Source organism: Oncorhynchus kisutch, linkage group LG2, assembly GCF_002021735.2.
Source record: "Oncorhynchus kisutch isolate 150728-3 linkage group LG2, Okis_V2, whole genome shotgun sequence".
Lineage (NCBI taxonomy): Eukaryota > Metazoa > Chordata > Actinopteri > Salmoniformes > Salmonidae > Oncorhynchus > Oncorhynchus kisutch.
In genome coordinates, this window is record NC_034175.2 from 38,686,809 (window position 1) to 38,708,413 (window position 21,605).

Here is a 21,605-nt window from a genome sequence, read left to right on the forward strand (position 1 = left end):
AAAAATCTGTAACTTTGTGTCAAAAAAACTGGGCAGAAAAGCAAATCCATATTTTGTCACTTCCAGGCTAGACTACTGCAATCCTCTACTTTCGGGCTACCTGGATAAAGCACTAAATAAACTTCAGTTAGTGCTAAACACAGCTGTCAGAATCTTGACTAAAACCAATGCTCCAGTGCCAGCCTCTCTATACTGGCTTCCTGTTAAGGCTAGGGCTGATTTTAAGGTTTTACTGCTAACCTACAAAGCATTACATGGGCTTGCTCCTAACTATCTGTCCGATTTGGTCCTGCCGTACATACCTACACGTACGCTACGATCACAAGACGCAGGCCTCATTCTCTCTAGAATTTCTAAGCAAACATCTGGAGGCAGGGCCTTCTCCTATAGAGCTACATTTTTACAGAAAAATCTGCCTATCCATGTAAGAGACGCAGACTCGGTCTCGACCTTTAAGTCTTTATTGAAGAGTCATCTCTTCAGTATGTCCTATGATTGAGTGTAGTCTGGCCCAGGGGTGAGAAGGTGAACGGCAAGGCACTGGAGCAACGAACTGCCCTTGATGTCTCTGCCTGGCCGGCGCCCCTCCATCCAATGGGATTCTCTGCTTCTGACCCTATTACGGGAGCTGAGTCACTGGCTTACTAGTGCTCTTCCATGCCGTCCCTAGGAGGGGTGTGCCACATGAGTGGATTGAGCCCACGTGATTTCCTGTCCGGTTTTGCGCCCCCTCTGGCTCTTGCAGTGTAGGAGGGCTATACTCAGCCTGGTCTAAGGGTAGTAAGTTGGTGGTTGATGATATCCCTCTAGTGTTGTGGGGGCTGTACTTTGGCAAAGTGGGTGGGGTTATATCCTGTCTTTATTTTTTTGCAAATTCATTAAAAATCCTACAATGTGATTTTCTGGATTTTTTTCTCTCATTTTGTCTGTCATAGTTGAAGTGTACCTATGATGAAAATTACAGGCCTCTCTCATATTTTCAAGTGGGAGAACTTGCACAATTGGTGGCTGACTAAATACTTTTTTGCCCCACTGTAGAGGCTCGACACAGAAACATTGAATTGTTAACTGCAAGCTGCGCACACAGCTTTTTTTGAGGACATATTCTTTAACTTAAACGGGTTAAATCTGCAGTTAGAAGGAAGAGGGAAACAGTTGTGGACATGGAGAAACTTGAGGCCTTTACTAGGAAGCTTGAGTTGTTTGATTTGGACCAGGCCGCAGCATTGTCACAGAGGTGATGGAATATTTCATCAAGCAGCTGAGGGACAATTTATCCACCAGATTTGAAGACTTCAGCATGCCCAAGGATATCATTGCATTTGTACGTGATCCTCTCACAGTCTGCCCAGGTGGAGAAAACTTCTCCCTTCCTAAGAAAACTACAACCCTCGCTGAATGAGGCCTGCAATTCAAACTGAGCTAATTCCAGACATCGAGCCAAACCAGGGCTACGCTCAGGAGTGCCGAGTCCCTGTGTGCGTTGTGGGTGGGATGCTCAGAGGAATACAGCACAATAAAGAAACTGGCATTTTATGTGCTAACAATGTTTGGATCGACTTACACCTGCGAGTCCTCATTTCCCTCTATGAACGCAATATAGACTCACGACAGGAACCGGCTTTCACATAAGTCAATCGAGGACTGCCTGCACATCAAAATCACATCCATCCATCAAACCCGACATCCACAAGATTGTGTCAGAGGGGAAATGCAATTTTTCTCATTGAATAAGTAACTTAGCGGCCGATATGACTGTATTTAGTCCATTCTAATGCTACTGAGAGAGGTTATATTGACATCTCAAGCTGACAGTATGTTCCGTTTGTTCTGTCGTTACAAGAGCAGGCTATCCCGACGCAGACAGACTTTTTTCTTTAAATACTTGTTGTATGTAGGATGCTACATTTTTTGATCAGTTGCAATTGTAAGTAGGCTTAATTAAATTTAAAAAATCCTATTTTTACTAGGCCTCATAACTGGCTGAGGTAGGCTAAGTTATTTTAGATAGGTCTAGGCTCCGAAGAAATAGACTGTAATTAAGCCCTCTTGTTGTTTGTAAAGTCAAATTCAAATAAAGCTTATTGGTGAAATTAAATTGCTAGACTGGTGTAGGTTCTCCATCTGTTGTTTTTTTGACAAGAACATCCCGGCCAGCCAAACCCTCCACTAACCCGGACGATGCTGGGCCAATTGTGCGTTGCCTCATGGGTCTCCCGGTGGCAGCCGGTACGGGTATCGAACCAGCATCTGTAGCGACGCAGAGAATGGTTTTGACTGTTAGGACTTGCAGGAGGAACGGAAAACTGAGTGTCAATTCGTAAACCATGTGCCATGGAATCGCTTCCCAACTTTTTCCTCGTCATTTTATTAAGGAAAGCAGAAAGATGTCGATGTTGAAATATTGTGCTGCTGTTTTGAGTTAACAATGCAACACCTAAGCATCGAATACATTGAAAGTTGGGGATTTTCACACCTACAGTAGCCGGGCTATAAAGAGTCTATTGTCCTGCTAATTGGGTTACACCTGCTCCAGTACACTTGTGAAAAACAAGTGTTTGAAAACCTGCTTTCAAAATGCCTCCAGCTGTCCATTACTACTGTAAATAAAAACACAGCATCATGTGTATTCTTTATTGTAACCACAATGGCACAAATCATTTGTATTTACCTTTCCAATTACTTTTAAAGTTTGTGATTTACAAATGTGCGCTTTTCATGTCATTTTTCATTAAATCCAGTTCGGATTCAAGTATAACTTTTGACTGAAGCCTTTGGTGAGAGGTCTAATGCTTTAATATTTAATCATTTCTGCCCTCCGAATTCATATATAAGGGACATTTTCCACGCCATTAACATTGTTTTAGTTTGAACGTGCAGACTGGCTCTAAGAACAGTGGGAATGTTTTCCTAGTCAGCGCCGTCATTAGTGCAATGCCCCTTAAAGTGTTCCTCTGTGCTACCCGGTGGGGCAGGGTGTGGGTCCACCCCCTTCCTTCCCCATGGGCTAGGACCGTCTTCTGTGCGCTGCTCTGCGACCCATCCCCGTGCCCTCGTGCCTTGAACCCTGCACGCTCACCACTATCTCAGTGTATAAAGCTGGAGAACTGCAAGGCAACCCCATTGTTTGCCACTCGGGAGCCATGACAAATATATGCTAATATGCCAATATCCCGCTAACAGCCCATCCTAGAAACGTTTTTTTGGGGGCTGGATTCACAGCCTGCTATGCTTGTAAAAAACAGGGTTAATAAGGGTAACAGTTTTAGTAAGTAACACTGAGAAGAAATTTAAAAAAAATAAGTGTATTTTTCACTTACACTGTTGTTCTAAATTCAATCACCTTCATCCTCATCATTCAGTTCATAGAAATTCAGTATTGAAGTTGTGCACAATTATCAGTTTCTACTTGGTTTATGTCGCCCATTCATTGTCAGTTAGAGACACACATTAGCGCCATGGGACCCAAATGCATAATCAGTGCTCTAACTCCCCATGCGCTGGTCTGGAGCAATGAAGCAGTGACGCAGGGTACCGTACTAAACCACAAAATACCTCTAAGTCCTGCAGCATAATCTCCCAACTTTTTGTTGAGGAACCACTGAAGGACCATGCCTATGGACTACCTGGCCTGATGACTCCTGGCTGTCCCCAGTCCACCTGGTCGAGTTTCAACTGTTCTGCCTGCAGCTATGGAACCTTGAACTATTTACCGGACATGCTACCTTGCTGTTTTCGACTCTCTCTCGCTCTACTGCACCTGCTGTCTCAACCTCAGAATGCTTGGCTATGAAAAGCCAACTGACATTTACTCTTGAGGTACAGACCTGATGCACCCTCTACAACCACGGATTATTATTTGACCCTGCTGGTCATCTATGAATGTTTGAACATCTTGAAGAACAATCTGGCCTTAACGGCCATGTACTCTTATAATCTCCATCTGGCACAGCAGGAAGAGGACTGGCCACCCCTCAGAGCCTGGTTCCTCGCTGGGTTCCTTCCTAGGTTCCTGCCTTTCTATGGAGTTTTTCCTAGCCACCAGCAGGAAGAGGACTGGCCACCCCTCAGAGCCTGGTTCCTCACTGGGTTCCTTCCTAGGTTCCTGCCTTTCTAGGGAGTTTTTCCTAGCCACCATGCTGTTTGGGGTTTTAGGCTGGGTTTCTGTATAGCACTTTTATTTTACCTTTATTTAACTGGGCAAGTCAGTTAAAGAACAAATTCTTATTTTCAATGACGGTCTAGGAACAGTGGGTTAACTGTCTTGCTCAGGGCCAGAACGACAGATTTGTACTTTGTCAGCTCGGGGGTTTGAACTTGCAACCTTCCGGTTACTAGTCCAACACTCTAACCACTAGGCTACCCTGCCACCCCAAATGTCACTTTGTGACATCTGCCCATGTAAAAAGGGCTTTATAAATAAAGGTGATTGATTGATAGGTGTACCTTTCAGGTGCTGCCAGCCAATTACAGGCTTTGTATGTGTCCCCATTCATTATGCATGCTGCTAGGTAAATCCATTTTAACAGCACCAGGTTTGATTAGAATGAAGCCTTCCCTACACATAGGTGCTCAAAGTCGACCGATACCATGAGACGTCCATGTCTTCATAACTGGAAAATGTAAAAATGGTTGAGGGTTATAATGTAAAAACTTAAACCATTTTATAATTTATTGTTTAGTAAAATGGTTAATTTATCCTTAAAAAGTGCATCAACTCTGATTGTCTTCATATTCGCATATGTTGCAGCTTAGACCCTATTTGACCCTATTGGAGGTTGTGTTGTGCCTGCCAACGATCGAGACAACATGATCTTGAATACAGGGTGGGTGTCATGTTTTGGCTGATAAATGTACTGAAATGGGATTGAAATGTAAACTTTCAAATGGTATCACAAAGACTGTTGGAGGTCCATGAATCAGAGCATGTTGACTTGAAATGGGAATATCAGTAGTTTTGAATTATACTGTCAATCCCCAATAGGAAACCTATTGAAGTCTATTGAAGTAGACCGTCATTGTATATAAGAATTTGTTCTTAACTGACTTGCCTAGTTAAATAAAGGTGAAATAAAAAATAAAAAATGTAATTATAGATTTTTAGATATTTGAACATGCATGACCATTTAATTAAGTTGATTGGAAGAAATGGTAAGATACATTGGGATTCCACATGAGAAAGGTTGCCGACTCCTCATGTAGCCCATTACTGGTAGCACGAGTGGGAGAAGAATAGCTGGGTCAGGTTACGTTTTTTTCTTCTTGTTATCTAGATCTCAGGCGCCCTAGAGGCATTTGTCTTATTTCATCAAAACGTAAGCTAAAAGCATATTGTTGATTTTATTAAAACACATAGGGTAAATAGACTTTTGTTTTCATACCAAATCAGTCGACCAACATATTGTTTTGGTCGGGGACAGCCCTACCTTGTTCCCTCTCTGGGTTTCTATTCTCCTCTTACCACATCTACCTACTGTTCTTAGGCCAGACTCTCATACTGACATAAGGCCAGTTGGAGAGAAAAGCACCTGAAAACTGATCTCGACACAGGTTGGGTGTCTGTAATTATGTGGGTGAGTATGGGTTTACTCTTCTAAATTGTATGTGCCAGCTCCAAAAATTACAAGTGGTCTCTCAAACTGATCTAAGGTCAGTTAGGAGGACAGACGAGGCCACCCTATGGGTTTACAGTCTCCTGCCCTATTGGGTGAGAAGATGGTTGCCTCGCTAAGAATCTGACCCTGATACTGATCCCAGGTCAGTCAGTGGTGGGATAACACAGCAGTGTGACGTTACACCACCTCTGATACAGCCTGAGTCACAGCCCACTCTAGTACTGAGAGTTTTAGGCTATATAACTACGAGAAAAAAGAAGAAACCTGCACACTGCTCTTGATAGTATCACTGCTCTTTAATAAGCTTTACGTGTCGGCCTCACGGCCTTCGTCAGAGAATTGAGGCCGATACGTAAAGCTTATTAAAGAGCAGTGATACTATCAAGGGCAGAGTGTGGGTTTCAGCATTTCTCTTATTTTATTCAACTGTTACCATGAACCTGCAAAAAAAGATAGCTCAGACGTGCGAGTGCATTTTGACTTACAGGTTATATAACTACACAAGCCGTTTTGGGTTACACTAATCATGTCATGTAATGGCTGGATGCTTTTCCACACCCAGGCAGGGTGCTGGAAGTGATGCACACACACATAAGTATGGGCAGAAGCACACTTCAGTGAGATGATATCTATCCACTTAGTGTTAAAAAGGCCCCGGCTAATCAGATAGTGAGTGTGATTCATTCCTAGCTCACAGAGCAATCACTGTATGAAACAGGCCTAAAGGTTTCTACATGCGTTGGTTTGGCTGGCACCTAGTCGAACTCAGCTAGCCGAACGAGTCTGCTCGCACACTTAAAGAATACCTTTGCTTGAAAAGTGAGAAAAAAAAGCAGCAATAGCACTGTTTGTCCATTTTGAGACGCCGTAGCCAGTACACACTTCCTCAAATAAGTCAGAATTAATGTAAGATAAAATAAGACAGATCCTTTGAGTTGACGTTTTTGCATTGGAGATCTAACTAAGATGTTTGATGTAGTATTTCCCAAGTAATTATTTTTCTTCATGTAAACGGGTCATCTATTGTTGAATGACAACCAACACTTCATTGAAGAATCCCTACTGTTGACCAATGAAGGGGCTTAGACTTCGACTCCGAAATTGTTGTGAGCACGACCACCCGAAGACCAAAACATCACAATCCGAAGACCAAAACATCACAATTTTGGCATAATATATGAACGAACTGTTCTAGTTGGGAAGCACGCGGACACCTTAAGAGCTAGGCTATGTATCATTTATTTTAAAATGACTAATGACAATTACTCATTAGATCTGTCACAGTGCAGTATAACAATTAGGGGCCTTTCAAGATTTCAGTCTGTTCTGGTGTTTCACAAATTCCTCCAAGTGATCAAATGGAGAAAATGTCTTACCTTGACATTGTCTGACTTCATCTCAGTCTCTGCATAGAGTCCCTTCATGAAGCCAGTGGTCCGGATCACCTATAGGAGAAAAGGTTAGGATACATTGCCAAATGAGTCAGCGGTTAGCCACTATATGGTTGTAATTATCAATGCAGTACAACTGATTTTAAGCCGTTCATTTTGAGCATATTTTTTGTGGAGGGAAAACCAAATAAATAGTCAGTTAAGTTCTATTCAATACACGTATGCTAAATTCAGTGGTCAGTAACTAACCCTTTTCTAAGCCCCAGCCCCCTTGTTTACTGTTGCAACCTCTGACAACATTTCCACAGGAAGCTCAATTTCCCATTCAACCACTGGAAAAATCCCCTCACAATGATCTCACACTGTGTTTCTGTTAAACACAAATGACCCCTTGCTAATCAGGAAACTCCTGGGCTGTCATTACATTGGGGAAGGTGCATGAAGACGGAAGAATTCTGATGGCATTGTTTTTGAACACTACCCACAGAGATCTTAAACTACGGCCCGCAACATGGCTCAATGTGCCAGTAAATCAGCACAATCTGCGTTTCTTCAAATTGCCGCCGTCTTGGAGCTAGAGTAATAAAAGTAAAGTAAAGGGAACACTTAAACAACAATGTAACTCCAAGTCAATCACACTTCTGTGAAATCAAATTGTCCACTTAGGAAGCAACACTGATTGACAATAAATTTCACATGCTGTTGTGCAAATGGAATAGACAACAGGTGGAAATTATAGGCAATTAGCAAGACACCCCCAATAAAGGAGTGGTTCTGCAGGTGGCAACCACAGATCACTTCTCAGTTCCTATGCTTCCTGGCTGATGTTTTGGTCACTTTTGAATGCTGGCAGTGCTTTCACTCTAGTGGTAGCATGAGACGGAGTCTACAACCCACACAAGTGGCTCAGGTAGTGCAGCTCATCCAGGATGGCACATCAATGCGAGCTGTGGCAAGAAGGTTTGCTGTGTCTGTCAGCGGTGTCCAGAGCATGGAGGCGCTATCAGGAGACAGGCCAGTACATCAGGAGACTTGGAGGAGGCCGTAGGAGGGCAACAACCCAGCAGCAGGACCGCTACCTCCGCCTTTGTGCAAGGAGGAGCAGGAGGAGCACTGCCAGAGCCCTGCAAAATGACCGCCAGCAGGCCACAAATGTGCATGTGTCTGCTCAAACAGTCAGAAACAGACTCCATGAGGGTGGTATGAGGGCCCGACGTCCACAGGTGGGGGTTGTGCTTACAGCCCAACACGAGTGCAGGACGTTTGGCATTTGCCAGAGAACACCAAGATTGGCGAATTCGCCACTGGCGCCCTGTGCTCTTCACAGATGAAAGCAGGTTCACACTGAGCACGTGACAGACATGACAGTCTGGAGACGCCGTGGAGAACGTTCTGCTAACTGCAACATCCTCCAGCATGACCGGTTTGGCGGTGGGTCAGTCATGGTGTGGGGTGACATTTCTTTGGGGGGCCGCACAGCCCTCCATGTGCTCGCCAGAAGTAGCCTGGCTGCCATTAGGTACCAAGATGAGATCCTCAGACCCCTTGTGAGACCATATGCTGGTGCGGTTGGCCCTGGGTTCCTCCTAATGCAAGAAAATGCTAGACCTCATGTGGCTGGAGTGTGTCAGCAGTTCCTGCAAGAGGAAGGCATTGATGCTATGGACTGGCCCGCCCATTCCCCAGACCTGAATCCAATTGAGCACATCTGGGACATCATGTCTCGCTCCATCCACCAACACCACGTTGCACCAGACTGTCCAGGAGTTGGCGGATGCTTTAGTCCAGGTCTGGGAGGAGAGCCCTCAGGAGACCATCTGCCACCTCATCAGGAGCATGCCCAGGCGTTGTAGGGAGGTCATACAGGCACGTGGAGGCCACACACACTACTGAGCCTCATTTTGACTTGTTTTAAGAACATTACATCAAGGTTGGATCAGCCTGTAATGTGGTTTTCCACTTTAATTTTGAGTGGGACTCCAAATCCAGACCTCCATGGGTTGATACATTTGATTTCCATTGATAATTTGTGTGATTTTGTTGTCAGCACATTCAACTATGTAAATTAAAAAGTAGTTAATAAGAATATTTCATTCTTTCAGATCTAGGATGTGTTATTTTAGTGATCCCTTAATTTTTTTGAGCAGTGTACAATACAGCAAACATAGCATTTGTGGTAAGTACATGGGGACACTCATCTTTATGCACCTGTGTCATTGCTTCACAGGAACCTGGTAAATGTTTGTAGTGTAGCTAGCCACTAAATAGCTGACTGAATTCACTGTCAGCATGCAGTCAAAGCTATAACCAGCAGCAGATGGGAGTTGTAGTCATAACACCGCTAAATTAGCTCGCTAAATTAAATTGAGAAAACAAGTTACATTAATCCTTAAGAGGCTATTGACGCACACGTGTCAATCTAAGTAACACAATTTTTTAAATCTCCAAAATCCATCAGTTTAAGCTAGAAATGTATATGTTCTGCAGGGGCTGCGGCTCAATCCATTGCATCCGCCTATGTCGGCCTTCCGTATATGCGGTGGAAGGCGGGTGAGCTATAGTGGCGTTTGTCAGACCATGAGACATCCCAAAAATTGTTCTTCACGAAAATGTCTGTTCAAGCTATAAACTAACATGATTGTGTTCTCCGTTTTGCTCTACGACCGCCACAAGTGTCAAGGGACTCATCTGAAGGTAACCCATACAAACAATTGAAAGTATGGAGGTAGTTTTGTGGCAACAAAAAAAAGGGATGAAATGTGTCAAAAATATATATTTCCTGAGCTTTCTTATAACTCCTAGATATAGGAGACACCCTTTCCCACATTTTGTTTAGTTACAACCTTGTTCTAAAAATGGATTAAATAAACAAATATCTACACACACAAAAAAAAAAACATTTGTTAAACACTTTTTTGGTTACAACATGATTCCATACACCGTTATTTAATATTCCTGATGTCTTCAATAGTATCTATAATGTAGAAAACAGTAAAAATAAAGAAAAACCCTGGAATGAGTAGGTGTCCAAAAATTTGACTTGTAAATATTGGTTTTATAAACAGCAAAAAAGAGAAAAATCCTCACTGTCATCTGCATTTATTTTCAGCAAACTTAACTATTAACTAAATATACTTAACTAAATATTTGTATGAACATAAGATTCAACAACTGAGACATAACAAGTTCCACAGACATGTGACTAACAGAAATGGGATAATGTGTCCCTGAACAAAGGGGAGGTCAAAATCAAAAGTAAGAGTCAATGCAGCTGGTGGCCACACCAGATACTAAGTACTGCAGTGCATCTCCTCCTCATGGACTGCACCAGATTTGCCAGGTCTTGCTGTTAGATTTTACCACAGTCTTCCATCAAGGCACCTGCAAGTTCCCAGACACTTCTGGGGGGAATGGACCTAGCCCTCACCCTCCGATCCAACATGTCCCAGACGTGCTCAATGGGATTGAGATCTGGGCTCTTCGCTGGCAATGGCAGAACACCTGTCTTGCAGGAAATCACACACAGAACACGCAGTATGGCTGGTGGCATTGTCATGCTGGAGGGTCATGTCAGGATGAGCCTGCAGGAAGGGTACCACATGAGGGAAGAGGATGTCTTCCCTGTAACGCACAGGGTCGAGATTGCCTGCAAATGACAACAAGCTCAGTCCGATGATGCGGTGACACACCGCCCCAGACCATGACGGACCCTCCACCTCCAAATCGATCCTGCTCCAGAGTACAGGCCTCAGTGTAACGCTCATTCCTACGACGATAAATGCGAATCCAACCATCACTCCTGGTGAGACAAAAAAACACGACTCATTAGTGAAGAGCACATTTTGCCAGTCCTGTCTGGTCCAGCGACAGTAGTTTGTGCCCATAGGAGACGTTGTTGCCGGTCATGTCTGGTGAGGACCTGCCTTAAAACAGGCCTACAACTCAGTCCAGCCTCTCTCAGCCTATTACGGAGAGTCTGAGCACTGATGGAGGGATTGTGCATTCCTGGTGTAACTCGGGCAATTGTTTCCATCTTGTACCTGTCCCACAGGTGTGATGTTCGGATGTACCGATCCTGTGCAGGTGTTGTTACACGTGGTCTGCCACTGCGAGGACGATCAACTGTCCATTCTGTCTCCATGTAGCGAAGTCTTAGGCGTCTCACAGTTCAGACATTGCAATTTATTGCCCTGGCCACACCTGCAGTCCTCATGCCTCCTTGCAGCATGCCAAAGGCACGTTCACGCAGATGAGCAGGAACCCTGGGCATCTTTCTTTTTGTGTTTTTCAGAGTCAGTAGAAAAGCCTCTTTAAGGTCACAGATATGAAAACTTAGGACACTAATTGCCTATCGTCTGTAAGCTGTTAGTGTCTTAAAGACCGTTCCACACGTGCATGTTCATTAATTGTTTATGGTTCATTGAACAAGCATGGGAAATCAAATCAAATCAAATGTATTTATATAGCCCTTCGTACATCAGCTGATATCTCAAAGTGCTGTACAGAAACCCAGCCTAAAACCCCAAACAGCAAGCAATGCAGGTGTAGAAGCACGGTGTTTAAACCCTTTACAATGAAGGTCTGTGAAGTTATTTGGATTTTTACGAATTATCTTTGAAAGACATGGTCCTGAAAAAGGGACGTTTTTGCATTTCCCTAAAAGGGTCCTATAATTCAAAATCGAATCGCTAAAATATCTTTAATGCAATTTAAACATGAGCTTGTCCGAGACGACAGACTCAACAATAGTTGCTATCCATTGGAACACTGAGATTGGTGCCCTAAATTCTGAGGTGGGGCTTAGCGAAGGGTCAATTGCATCATCCACGCAAACACACTTATCAAATATGCATGAGCATATACTGAAAGGTGAGAAACTTCACTGGAGGAGGAGAGAGACTACTAATTGAATGGGATTAAGACTGTACTCAGCTCTTCTGCTCGTGGGAACAGCAGTGGCCAAAAACAACCTGAATGACCTTTAAGTCAGACTTGCTCAGAGAGTGTGTTGTGTCCAGAAGATGTTGTAGTCTTGTGCAGGTGGATCTGTCAGTCTGCTCTGCATGGATAATCTTCGCTGAGCCTGGTATAGCCTGTGGCACAGACCCAGCCACTAGCAAACCTTCTAGCGAGGAAGCCATTCTCAAAGCATAACACCCTATGTTCGTACAGTGCTTCCAGAGAATGAATCATACCCCTTGACTTATTCCACATTTTGATGTGTTACAGCCTGAATTCAAAATTATTTCAATTTGTTTTCTCATCCACCTACACACACACACACACACACACACACACACACAATAGCCCATAATGGCAAAGTGAAAACATGTTTTTAGACATTTAAAAAATATATCACAGAAATATGTAATTTACATAAATATTCACACCCCTAGGTTAATACTTTGTAGAAGCACATTTGACAACTGGGAGTCTTTCTGGGTAAGTCGCTAAGAGTTTTCCACACCTGGAGTGTGCAACATTTGCCCATTATTCTTTTCAAATTTCTTCAAGCTCTGTCAAATTCAAATTCTCTGTCAAATTGTTGTTGATCATTACTAGACAACCATTTTCAGGTTTTGCCTAAAATCTACTTGAAAATCTAAGTCAAAACTAAAACTCGGCTTATTCAATGTCTTCTTGGTAAGAAACTCAAATGTAGATTTGGCCTTGTGTTTTAGGATATTGTCCTGCTGAAATGTGAATTAATCTCCCAGTGTCTGGTGGAAAGCAGACAACCTGGATTTCCTCTAGGATTTTGCCTGTGCTTTGCTCCATTAAGTTTATTTTTTATCCTGAAAAACTCCCCAGTCCTTAACGATTACAAGCATAACCATAACATCATAGCCACCACTATGTTTGAAAATATAGAGAGTGGTACTCCGTAATATGTTGTATTGGTTTTCCCCGAAACATAAAACATTTCGTATTCAGGACAAAAAGTTGCTTTGCCACATTTTTTGCATTATTACTTTAGTACCTTGCTGAAAACCAGATGCGTGTTTTGGGATATTTTTATTCTGTGCAGGGTTCCTTCTTTTCACTCTGTCAATTAGGTTAGTATTATGACATAACTACAATGTTGCTGATCCATCCTAAATTTTCATATATCACAGCCATTAAACTCTAACTGTTTTAAAGTCCTCATTGGCCTCATGGTGAAATCCCTGAGTGGTTTCCTTCCTCTCCAGCAACTGATTTAGAAGGACATCTTGATCTGTGTAGTGATCATCCAAAATGTAATAAATAACTTCACCAAGGGATATTCAATGTCAGATTTGTTTTAGCCCATCTACCAAAAGGTGCCCTTCTTTGCGAGCCAATTGAAAACCTCTCGTCTTTGTGGTTGAATCTGTTAAATTCACTGCTTGACTGAGGGACCTTACAAATAATTTATACGTGTGGGGTACAGAGATGAGGTAGTCATTCAAAAATCATGTTAAACACCATTATTGCACACAGAGTGAGTCCATGCAATTTATTAAGCAAATGTTTACTCTTGAACATATTTAGGCTTGCCATAACAAAAGGGTTGAATACATGAATCAAGAACAGAAAAAAAAAACACTTGGAGATTATATGGTTTGGTGTGTAGACCAGTGAAACTGTAATCCATTTGAAATGCAGGCAACATTTGGGAAAAGTCTATGGGTGTAAATACTTTGAAGGCACCATTTATGAGGGCATGTCCCTGCCTGCCCCATGGCCCTGCCATCATGATACTTGTTATGTCAAGTACAAATTACAATGGATTTAGAACCATGATCAGCGGCCTCCTTTTTATATTATTTGACTATAACAAGGAAGCACCACCCTTCCACAGTGCCATGCCTTCATGTTGCCATCCTAACTAGTTAGTTAGGGAAGAGCCCAATTCAAACAAGCAATCCAGCTGCATTTAGGGATAAGCTCATTGACAGTCACCTAGAATAGAAGATTGGGAGGTCTCATTTCATAACAGGGATGACACCCTCACAAAACTTCGGTGACAAAAAATGTAACTGTACCTGCTAACTAACTAGTAAATGTTAACTAGAGTTAACTAGTGCTGGGGCAGAAATGTAATTTGTTGGAGGATAATGTTTTTAACCTTTTCATGAGTAAATAGCCAAACAGTTAGCAAATAATTTCATATTTTTGTCATAGATACAGTGAAAAGTCACATTTCCCGGCGCCGCGACTTGGTTTTGTTTACTAAAACAAGCAGACAGGAGTGCCTAGCAACGAAAAAAATCTGATTGATGGCTGCCTACTGTTAGGTAAATTGGCTAATTATCATGCCTCAGTCTCAATGCTGAAATGTTAGTTGGCTGGTTTTAGCAGGAGACAAATGGTAGCTAGCTATCAAATCCAATCTAACTAGCAAGAACTCTTTGTAGCTAGTAGCCAATGTTAGCTAATCACTCACCTCACTGAATATGTCGTGCAGATACCTAAACGGCGGTTTGCTGAGCAGTTTTTCAGTAAGCGGCGGTTTCTTTATAACTCTCCCTAAAGTGTCTTGGGTCTTTTTGGCCACTGACCCGTTCATGGCAGCTGCTGAAATGACAAATTCCCCAAAGTTATTGATGAAAACAAGACAGTTCTTCAATCGACAATCCTGTCGCTATATCAATAGCATCCAATCCCACAATGCATCATTCATCTGAAATGCGCTTGTGCTGAATCAGAGATACTGGATATAAGGGCGAGATGCTTGCGTCCCATGCCCAACAGTGCGGACGGGACAACTCCGATATAAAGTGTTTTTTCTCAAAGTTGCCGGGATGTCATGTGCACTGGCGACCCGTCATTCAGGGCAGGTGTGACTTTTGAGTCCCACATTTTTAGCATGCTTGCCTGTTTTGCATGTTATTTTGGCATTAATACATGTCACGTATCAGTTTGCAAACAATGTAAAAAAAAAAATATATATATATATATATATAATTGAGTTAATAAAGCCACATACAAACATGGTCTCTTTTTTGTTTTCTTGATGTAAGGCAGCTCCAAAATGCAGGTGTTTCAGCCTAACACAGTGCGTTCTGTGGTGGGGCAAGAGAGCAGAAAATACAGAGTGTTGCTCTGTAATTGGCTCAGTGTTCTGTCACTCATGGGGACACTACGTCACCAACAAGTCGAAGGGTAGACCAAAAAAAACCTATCCCCTTGGGTTCTGCAATAGAGTTACATTAGAAGTGCTGATCCAAAAAGGCTCAAGGTCATTGGCCACAGATAAAATTCTATCAAATCACTTTCTGTCATGTCAACATCATACTTTCAAAATCTCAGCTAGCAGTCATCATCATGAATCACGTCGACAATCTACTGGCAAATCCTTTTTAATCCTTGTCATGTGAAGATAAATAATGAAGAGAACGTATAGATAAAATGTATCAGTGCTCATCTGCCATTGGACATAAACATTACACATAAAAATTACACAACAAGTTGGAAATAGCAAATTCAACAATGAGTGGTTTGGAAGGAATCAGTGGCTAACTGCAAGCGTTGCAAAGCAATCACTAGCCTGCTATTCAGTGGTGTGGCTGTGGCGGTGTGGTCCTAAGTCTAAAATTAAGGGTCTCTTTTCCTAGTTTAAATTCTAAACATTCAACATTGGCTATGCTGTCAATGAAGCATGATTTGTGACGTGCTCAAAACAACTTAATTAGGAACTCTAATATCAAGACAACTGCGAACCCGGGACAAATGAGCTACGACTGGGAAAATATGTAGGTGTGCTGACTGTGACACACTGGATTTTCAGTTACCTTGTTTGCTAAATTAACAAATGAAATAGGCAGTGCCATGGTGTACAGTATATAACCATAGAAGCACTGTGATATATGCCTCATTGCAGTCATATTGGCCAGTTAAGACATTTGCATCCCGCCTATCCTTAAGAGGTTGGCTTATTGGGGACGTGGCTTTCAGGTAATTATTATTGGCAACCCATTCCATGAGAGTGAATGTCATTCCAGTTCATCTCTTCAGTTATATTTGATAAAATATGACTAAACCAGTGCACTGCTTTCTATGAATTCTGATGGTGTTTAAGTGTTTAGGCAAAAAGAAAAATGTCCTGTTTGGAACACTGACAAGTAGAGAGAATAAATTGGATAGGCCTGGCTTCCCATACCTGTTTGGTGAGTTCTGTTGTCTATAAAAATAACTGCAAATCAAAACCAAGTTACTGTCAGCTTGGAGATAGGTTGCAGACACTCCTCCTCTGCCTGTGCAATAGGTAAGATATCAAAATCATTGAACATTTCTTAGTGTAAACTTGTAATATTATTGTGTTGACTTGATGCAGCATTTGAATAACCTGGTTGGTGTACAGGCCTATCTCTGTCAACATTCAATCATGTTAAACATTCATTTTGCCTTTGGCAATTCGGCCGAAGAAGAAACAGACTGACACCAAAATCGGTTGTTTGAAGTTACACACACATCAATATGATCGGTGCAAACTCTAAAATACTTGTACATGGTTTTATTTTAGAATTTAAAAAATACTAATAGACAAATGACAAATGCCATAATTGAGAAAAGGAGTATTTTGGGGAAATGTGGCACACATAACCAAACAGGTTTGGCCTGTTTTAGTAAGCAGACGAATATCGCTACTATTCATTTAGGCACTTGTATTGAAATAGGCCAACCCCTAAATGGCACAAGGCAGGTGTTTCTTGGAAGGGGTTCCTTTTTATGGCACTTGGCTTTTATATGGTCAAGGCTAGAGATACATTGCTACGTTTTCATTTATAAAGCACTTTTTACAAAAAGTCGATCCATACCTAACATCATTACTAAACTTCAGACATACGAGTTACCACACCCGGTCGCAGGGATGGCTAACTTAAGAAATTCCTTTGGTCTCTACTGAGTTAGGTAAATCAGCTTTTTAGTTCTCTTGCACCTTATTTGAGGAATGATCTTTAAAATGTTCTTAAATTTGATGTTCTGGTGCCTCTAGGGCAGTTCATTTTATGACTGTGTTTTTCTTTCTGCTTGCAATTTGTATTTTGCTATTTTGATGTGTGCATTTTCTGTAATGCATGTAATTCAGGGTTCATCTGTAAAAGAGAACTTGGTCTCAGTATGACTCCTTGGTCAAATAAAGTTTAACTAAATAAATAATAAACACTTGACTGCCTCCTCTTCTCTCTACCTCAGAACGGATGACAACCATGTATCGCTGGTCTCTCTTTGCATTGCTCTTTGTCACCTGTATGGAAGTTTCCCTACAGAAGAAAACAAGGAAAGGCCCTCAAACTCTCTCAAGAGGTAAGAATTATGTCACAATGTATCCTCGCCCCACCCCTAACGTCTATTTGAATTTACTACACTCAGAAAAAAAGGGCTCTTCAGCTGTCCCCATAGGAGAACCTTTTTGGTTCCAGGTAGAACCCTTTTGAGTTCCACATAGAATCCACTGTGGAAAGGGTTCTACATAGAACCAAAAGGATTCTACCTGGAACAAAAAAATGATTGTTCAAAGGGTTCTCCAATGGGGACAGCTGAATAACTCTTTCATGTTCTAGAAAGCACGTTTTTTTCTGAGTGTACGAAAACAGTTCTCCATCCCCATTACATTAACACCAAATCCTTCGTTCTGATTTCCATCCTCAATTTTGTCTCAGGATGGGGAGATTACATTGCCTGGGTCAAGACCTATGAGGAAGCCCTGATGACAATGAAAGAAAGGTAAAACAAGATTAGACAAAATACACAACAAGACATCAAATTGCAATTGTGTTGTTTGGTTAGTTAATGTTTGACAATTAGAGCAGTCTTTCAAATGTCTGAGAGTAAAACATTTCATTAAAGCTATCTGCTTATGTTACAGCCATATCCTCACAATTATTATATTACAATTGACATTTCAGTCAATTATCAGGCACTTTTATCCAGTGACTTACAGTTGGTGCATTCATCTTAAGATAACTAGGTGAGAATCACATATCAATGCGCCCCATTAATGTCCAATTAAACTAATCAAACTGTAACGGAAATCCTCATATTTATTATATGGTTGCATCCCAAAATGGCACAGGCACCATATTCACTAGACACTGCATTACTTTTGACCAGGGCGCTATCAAAAGTAATGCACAGAATAGGAAATAGGTTGCCATTTGGGACACACAAAGCCTATTTCTTTTCTTATCTCCATAATGACACTAGGGACTTAAGTTTGGTACAATCCCAGAGACGTTGTACTTCTCTGTAAGCACATCCACCCACTACTTATTCTGCAGTGGAATGTGTTCTTGTTTTGTCTGTGTCCTCGTGTTCCCACAGTAAGAAGCCTCTGATGGTCATTCATCACATGGAGGATTGCCCTCATAGCCAAGGTAATACTGGTGTGCTTTCATACTCACACAGAGTACCAGTCAAAAGTTTAGACACACCTAGTCATTCAAGGGTTTTTCTTAATTTTTTACATTGTAGAATAATAGTGAAGACATCAAAACTATGAAATAACACATTTGGAATCGTGTAGTAACCCAAAAAGTGTTAAACAAATCAAAATATATTTTATATTTGAGATTCTTCAAAGTAGCCACCCTTTTCCTTGATGATAGCTGCACACTCTTGGCATTCTCTCAAACAGCCTCATGAGGTAGTCACCTAGAATGCATTTCAATGAACAGGTGTGCCTTGTCCAAAGTTAATTTGTAGAATTATTTTCCTTCTTAATGCGTTTGAGCCAATCAGTTGTGTTGTGACAAGGTAGGGGTGGTATACAAAATATAGACCTATTTGGTTAAATTGTTCAGAGGAGACTGAGTGAATCGGGCCTTTATGGTCAAATTGCTGGAAGAAACCACTACTAAAGAACATCAATAATAAGAAGAGACTTGATTGGGCCAAGAAACATGATCAATGGACATTAGACCAGTGGAAATCTGTCCTTTGGTCTGATTAGTCTAAATTTAAGATTTTTTGTTCCAACTGCCATGTCTTTGTGAGACGTAGAGTAGGTGAATGGATCATCTCCGCATGTGTGGTTCCCACTGTGAAGCATGGATGGTGTGGGGGTGCTTTGCTGGTGACACGGTTTGTGATTTATTTCGAATTCAAGGCACACATAATCAGCATGGCTACTGCAGCATTCTGCAGCGATACGCTATCGCATCTGGTTTGTGCGTAGTGGGACTATCATTTGTTTCCAATAGGACAATGACCCAAAACACACCTTCATGATGTGTAAGGGCTATTTGACCAAGAAGGAGAGTGATGGAGTGCTGCGTCAAATGACCTGGTCTCCACAATCACCTGACCTCAACCAAATTGAGATGATTTGGAATGAGTTGGACCGCAGAGTGAAGGAAAAGCAGGCAACAAGTGCTCAGCATATGTGGGAACTCCTTCAAGACTGTTTTTATTTGAAGAATCTCAAATATAAAATATATTTTGATTTGTTTAACATTTTTGGGGGTTACTAAATGTTTCCATATGTGTTATTTAATCGTTTTTATGTCTGAACTATTATTCTGCAACGTAGAAAATAGTAAAAATAAAGAAAAATCCTTGAATGACTAGGTGTGTCCAAACTTGACTGGTACTGTACTTCATCTAACCATAGGACCAACCAAGGTCTTTGTTGCCTTACAGTTGGTCTCGTGGTATCAACATTTCTTTAGACATTATCATTTGTCAAGGCTTGTATGACAAAACAATAGCAATACATACAAATTCCACTCATTCCACTCACACATTCTGTCACACTTCCCTCCACAGCTCTGAAGAAGGCGTTTGCTGTGGATAAAACCGTACAGAAAATGGCCCAAAAGGATTTTGTTATGCTCAATTTGATGGTAATTGATCATCAAAACAAAATCAACATACACGCAATGGAAGCAATGAAATGATATAGTTGTAACCCTATCCCAATCACATATTGTACATTGCATCATGCATTTCATTATTTCATCACTTGGAGGTAAATGTTTGAATTTAGATGTTAAATAGATGATAGTTGATTAGAAATGTACATTTTGATGTCATTTTGATTTCTTTTTCAGCATGAGACTACAGACACGAATCTGGCAGCAGATGGCAACTATGTTCCAAGAATCATCTTTGTTGGTGGGCCTCTTCTTCTACCATGCCATCTCACTTAGGAAATAAACCACCACTTATTCTGAATCCCCAACACATCACTCAGGTCCAACGCTTGCTGTGAGATCTTTGATGTAACTGTATTCAGTGCCTCGCATACATTTATTTTAATCAGTAGCAATTTGCCTAAGAACCACCAAATAACTTACAATACATGTGTGGGTCTTGATCAAGGGATCAATGTCATTTATGGGTCGTCATAGTGTTAGAAATGGAATAGTATGAATAAAGCATTACAATGTAGTTAAACCTACATAATGATGTATTATGTTTTGAAGCGTTGGCAAAGTCCTCCAAAATATCTCTCCGCCCACAGATCCATCCATGACTGTCCGTTTAGACCTTGTTGGGAAGTACAGTAATCGCCTGTACACCTACAAGCCAAGTGACATCCCATACTGTGAGTGTCCCTCTTCTTCCCTAATGAGGTCCTATGAGAGTCAGATATCCTTCTGTTGCCTCCCACATACACACACACACACACACACACACACACACACACACACACACACACACACACACACACACACACACACACACACACACACACACACACACACACACACACACACACACACACACGTTTTCCAATAACACAGAATGCACTTACTTGGTTCTACTCTTTCTTCCACCCCTTCACCTAATTCACTAACTAGTTGAGAGGAGAGATTTGGGAGATGCAACTGCAAAATAATGAGAATGTATAAGGACAGTTCTTAGCGACTAATGGCTCAAAGTGTAAAAAAAATGTATTGCTTGGTCCACTACTATCAGAACAACATAAAGCAAGGTTGGGCCATTTAACTTCAGTCAATTCCCAAATTGAATTCCCAAATCTCTTCCTGACATGAAATGGAATTGACCACTTCCCGGGTAAACAGATTCTTACCCAAGCTTCTTGTCCCTCTCTCCATAGTGGCCAAGAACATGAAAAAAGCCAAGCTTCTACTGCACACTGAATTGTGACCTCACAGCCTTATAAACTCTGTACCAATAGAGCAACAACCAGAGTGGTTCACTGAGTCTTGGACATCCATCTGTTTACACAAATGTATACAATTGATGATCAATAAAGATGAATGACAGTGTGCAGTGTACTGAATTTGTTGATGTTCATTTGCTTTTGACTCAAAATGCTTACTTAAACCGACAAAATATATACATTTAACGTTATATGGACATTCTCTTTGAGGGTTGTTGACATGACTTAATTGTTGCAGAATGCAAGAGGATACAAACATATTCAAATATGAATTTAATAGATTGAAGACTTATCGGCTCAGTGCTTAATAGATTTACAATGAGGGCATGGACAGTGAAGCATTTTTTATTTTGGCTCTGTACTCCATGAGGTGAATGAATCGTGAATAATGATGAGTGAGAAAGTTACAGATGCACAAATATCATACCACCAAGACATGCTGACCTCTCACCATTACAATCACATGGGAGGTTAGCATTTTGGGGGGAATATGATATTTGTGGG

The 21,605-nt window shown here is 41.5% G+C and overlaps 2 protein-coding genes across 6 annotated transcripts in view; one reads left to right on the forward strand and one right to left on the reverse strand.

Annotated features, from left to right (window-relative positions):
• Positions 1-14,636, reverse strand: part of LOC109865588 (TRAF3-interacting protein 1) — a 49,658-nt gene extending 35,022 nt beyond the window's left edge. For all 5 annotated transcript variants that reach the window (XR_004203643.1, XM_031793945.1, XM_020453900.2 and 2 more), the window contains exons 1-2: positions 14,415-14,636; positions 6,992-7,060 (exon numbers count right to left, since the gene is read on the reverse strand). Coding sequence is in view for 4 of the 5 variants with exons in the window: in XM_031793945.1 (XP_031649805.1) it covers positions 6,992-7,060; positions 14,415-14,537 (192 nt within the window). In the remaining variant the exon portion in view is untranslated. The remainder of the gene's footprint in view (positions 1-6,991; positions 7,061-14,414) is intronic.
• Positions 14,637-16,122: 1,486 nt separating this feature from the next.
• LOC109902389 (anterior gradient protein 3-like) lies at positions 16,123-21,207 on the forward strand. The gene is made up of 8 exons (XM_020498704.2): positions 16,123-16,235; positions 17,168-17,278; positions 17,635-17,698; positions 18,296-18,348; positions 19,739-19,815; positions 20,023-20,086; positions 20,436-20,519; positions 21,036-21,207. The coding sequence occupies exons 2-8, from the start codon at positions 17,173-17,175 to the stop codon at positions 21,083-21,085; spliced, it is 498 nt and encodes a 165-aa protein (XP_020354293.1). The 5' UTR covers positions 16,123-16,235; positions 17,168-17,172; the 3' UTR covers positions 21,086-21,207.
• Positions 21,208-21,605: the final 398 nt, after the last annotated feature.

Excerpts from the sequence above, each read along its gene's own strand:
- LOC109902389 (XM_020498704.2), top strand. The coding sequence starts at position 17,173 with ATGACAACCATGTATCGCTGGTCTCTCTTTGCATTGCTCTTTGTCACC. Across the intron at positions 17,279-17,634 it reads CCCTCAAACTCTCTCAAGAG|GATGGGGAGATTACATTGCC; the intron begins GTAAGAATTATG and ends ATTTTGTCTCAG. Across the intron at positions 19,816-20,022 it reads TTGTTATGCTCAATTTGATG|CATGAGACTACAGACACGAA; the intron begins GTAATTGATCAT and ends TTTCTTTTTCAG.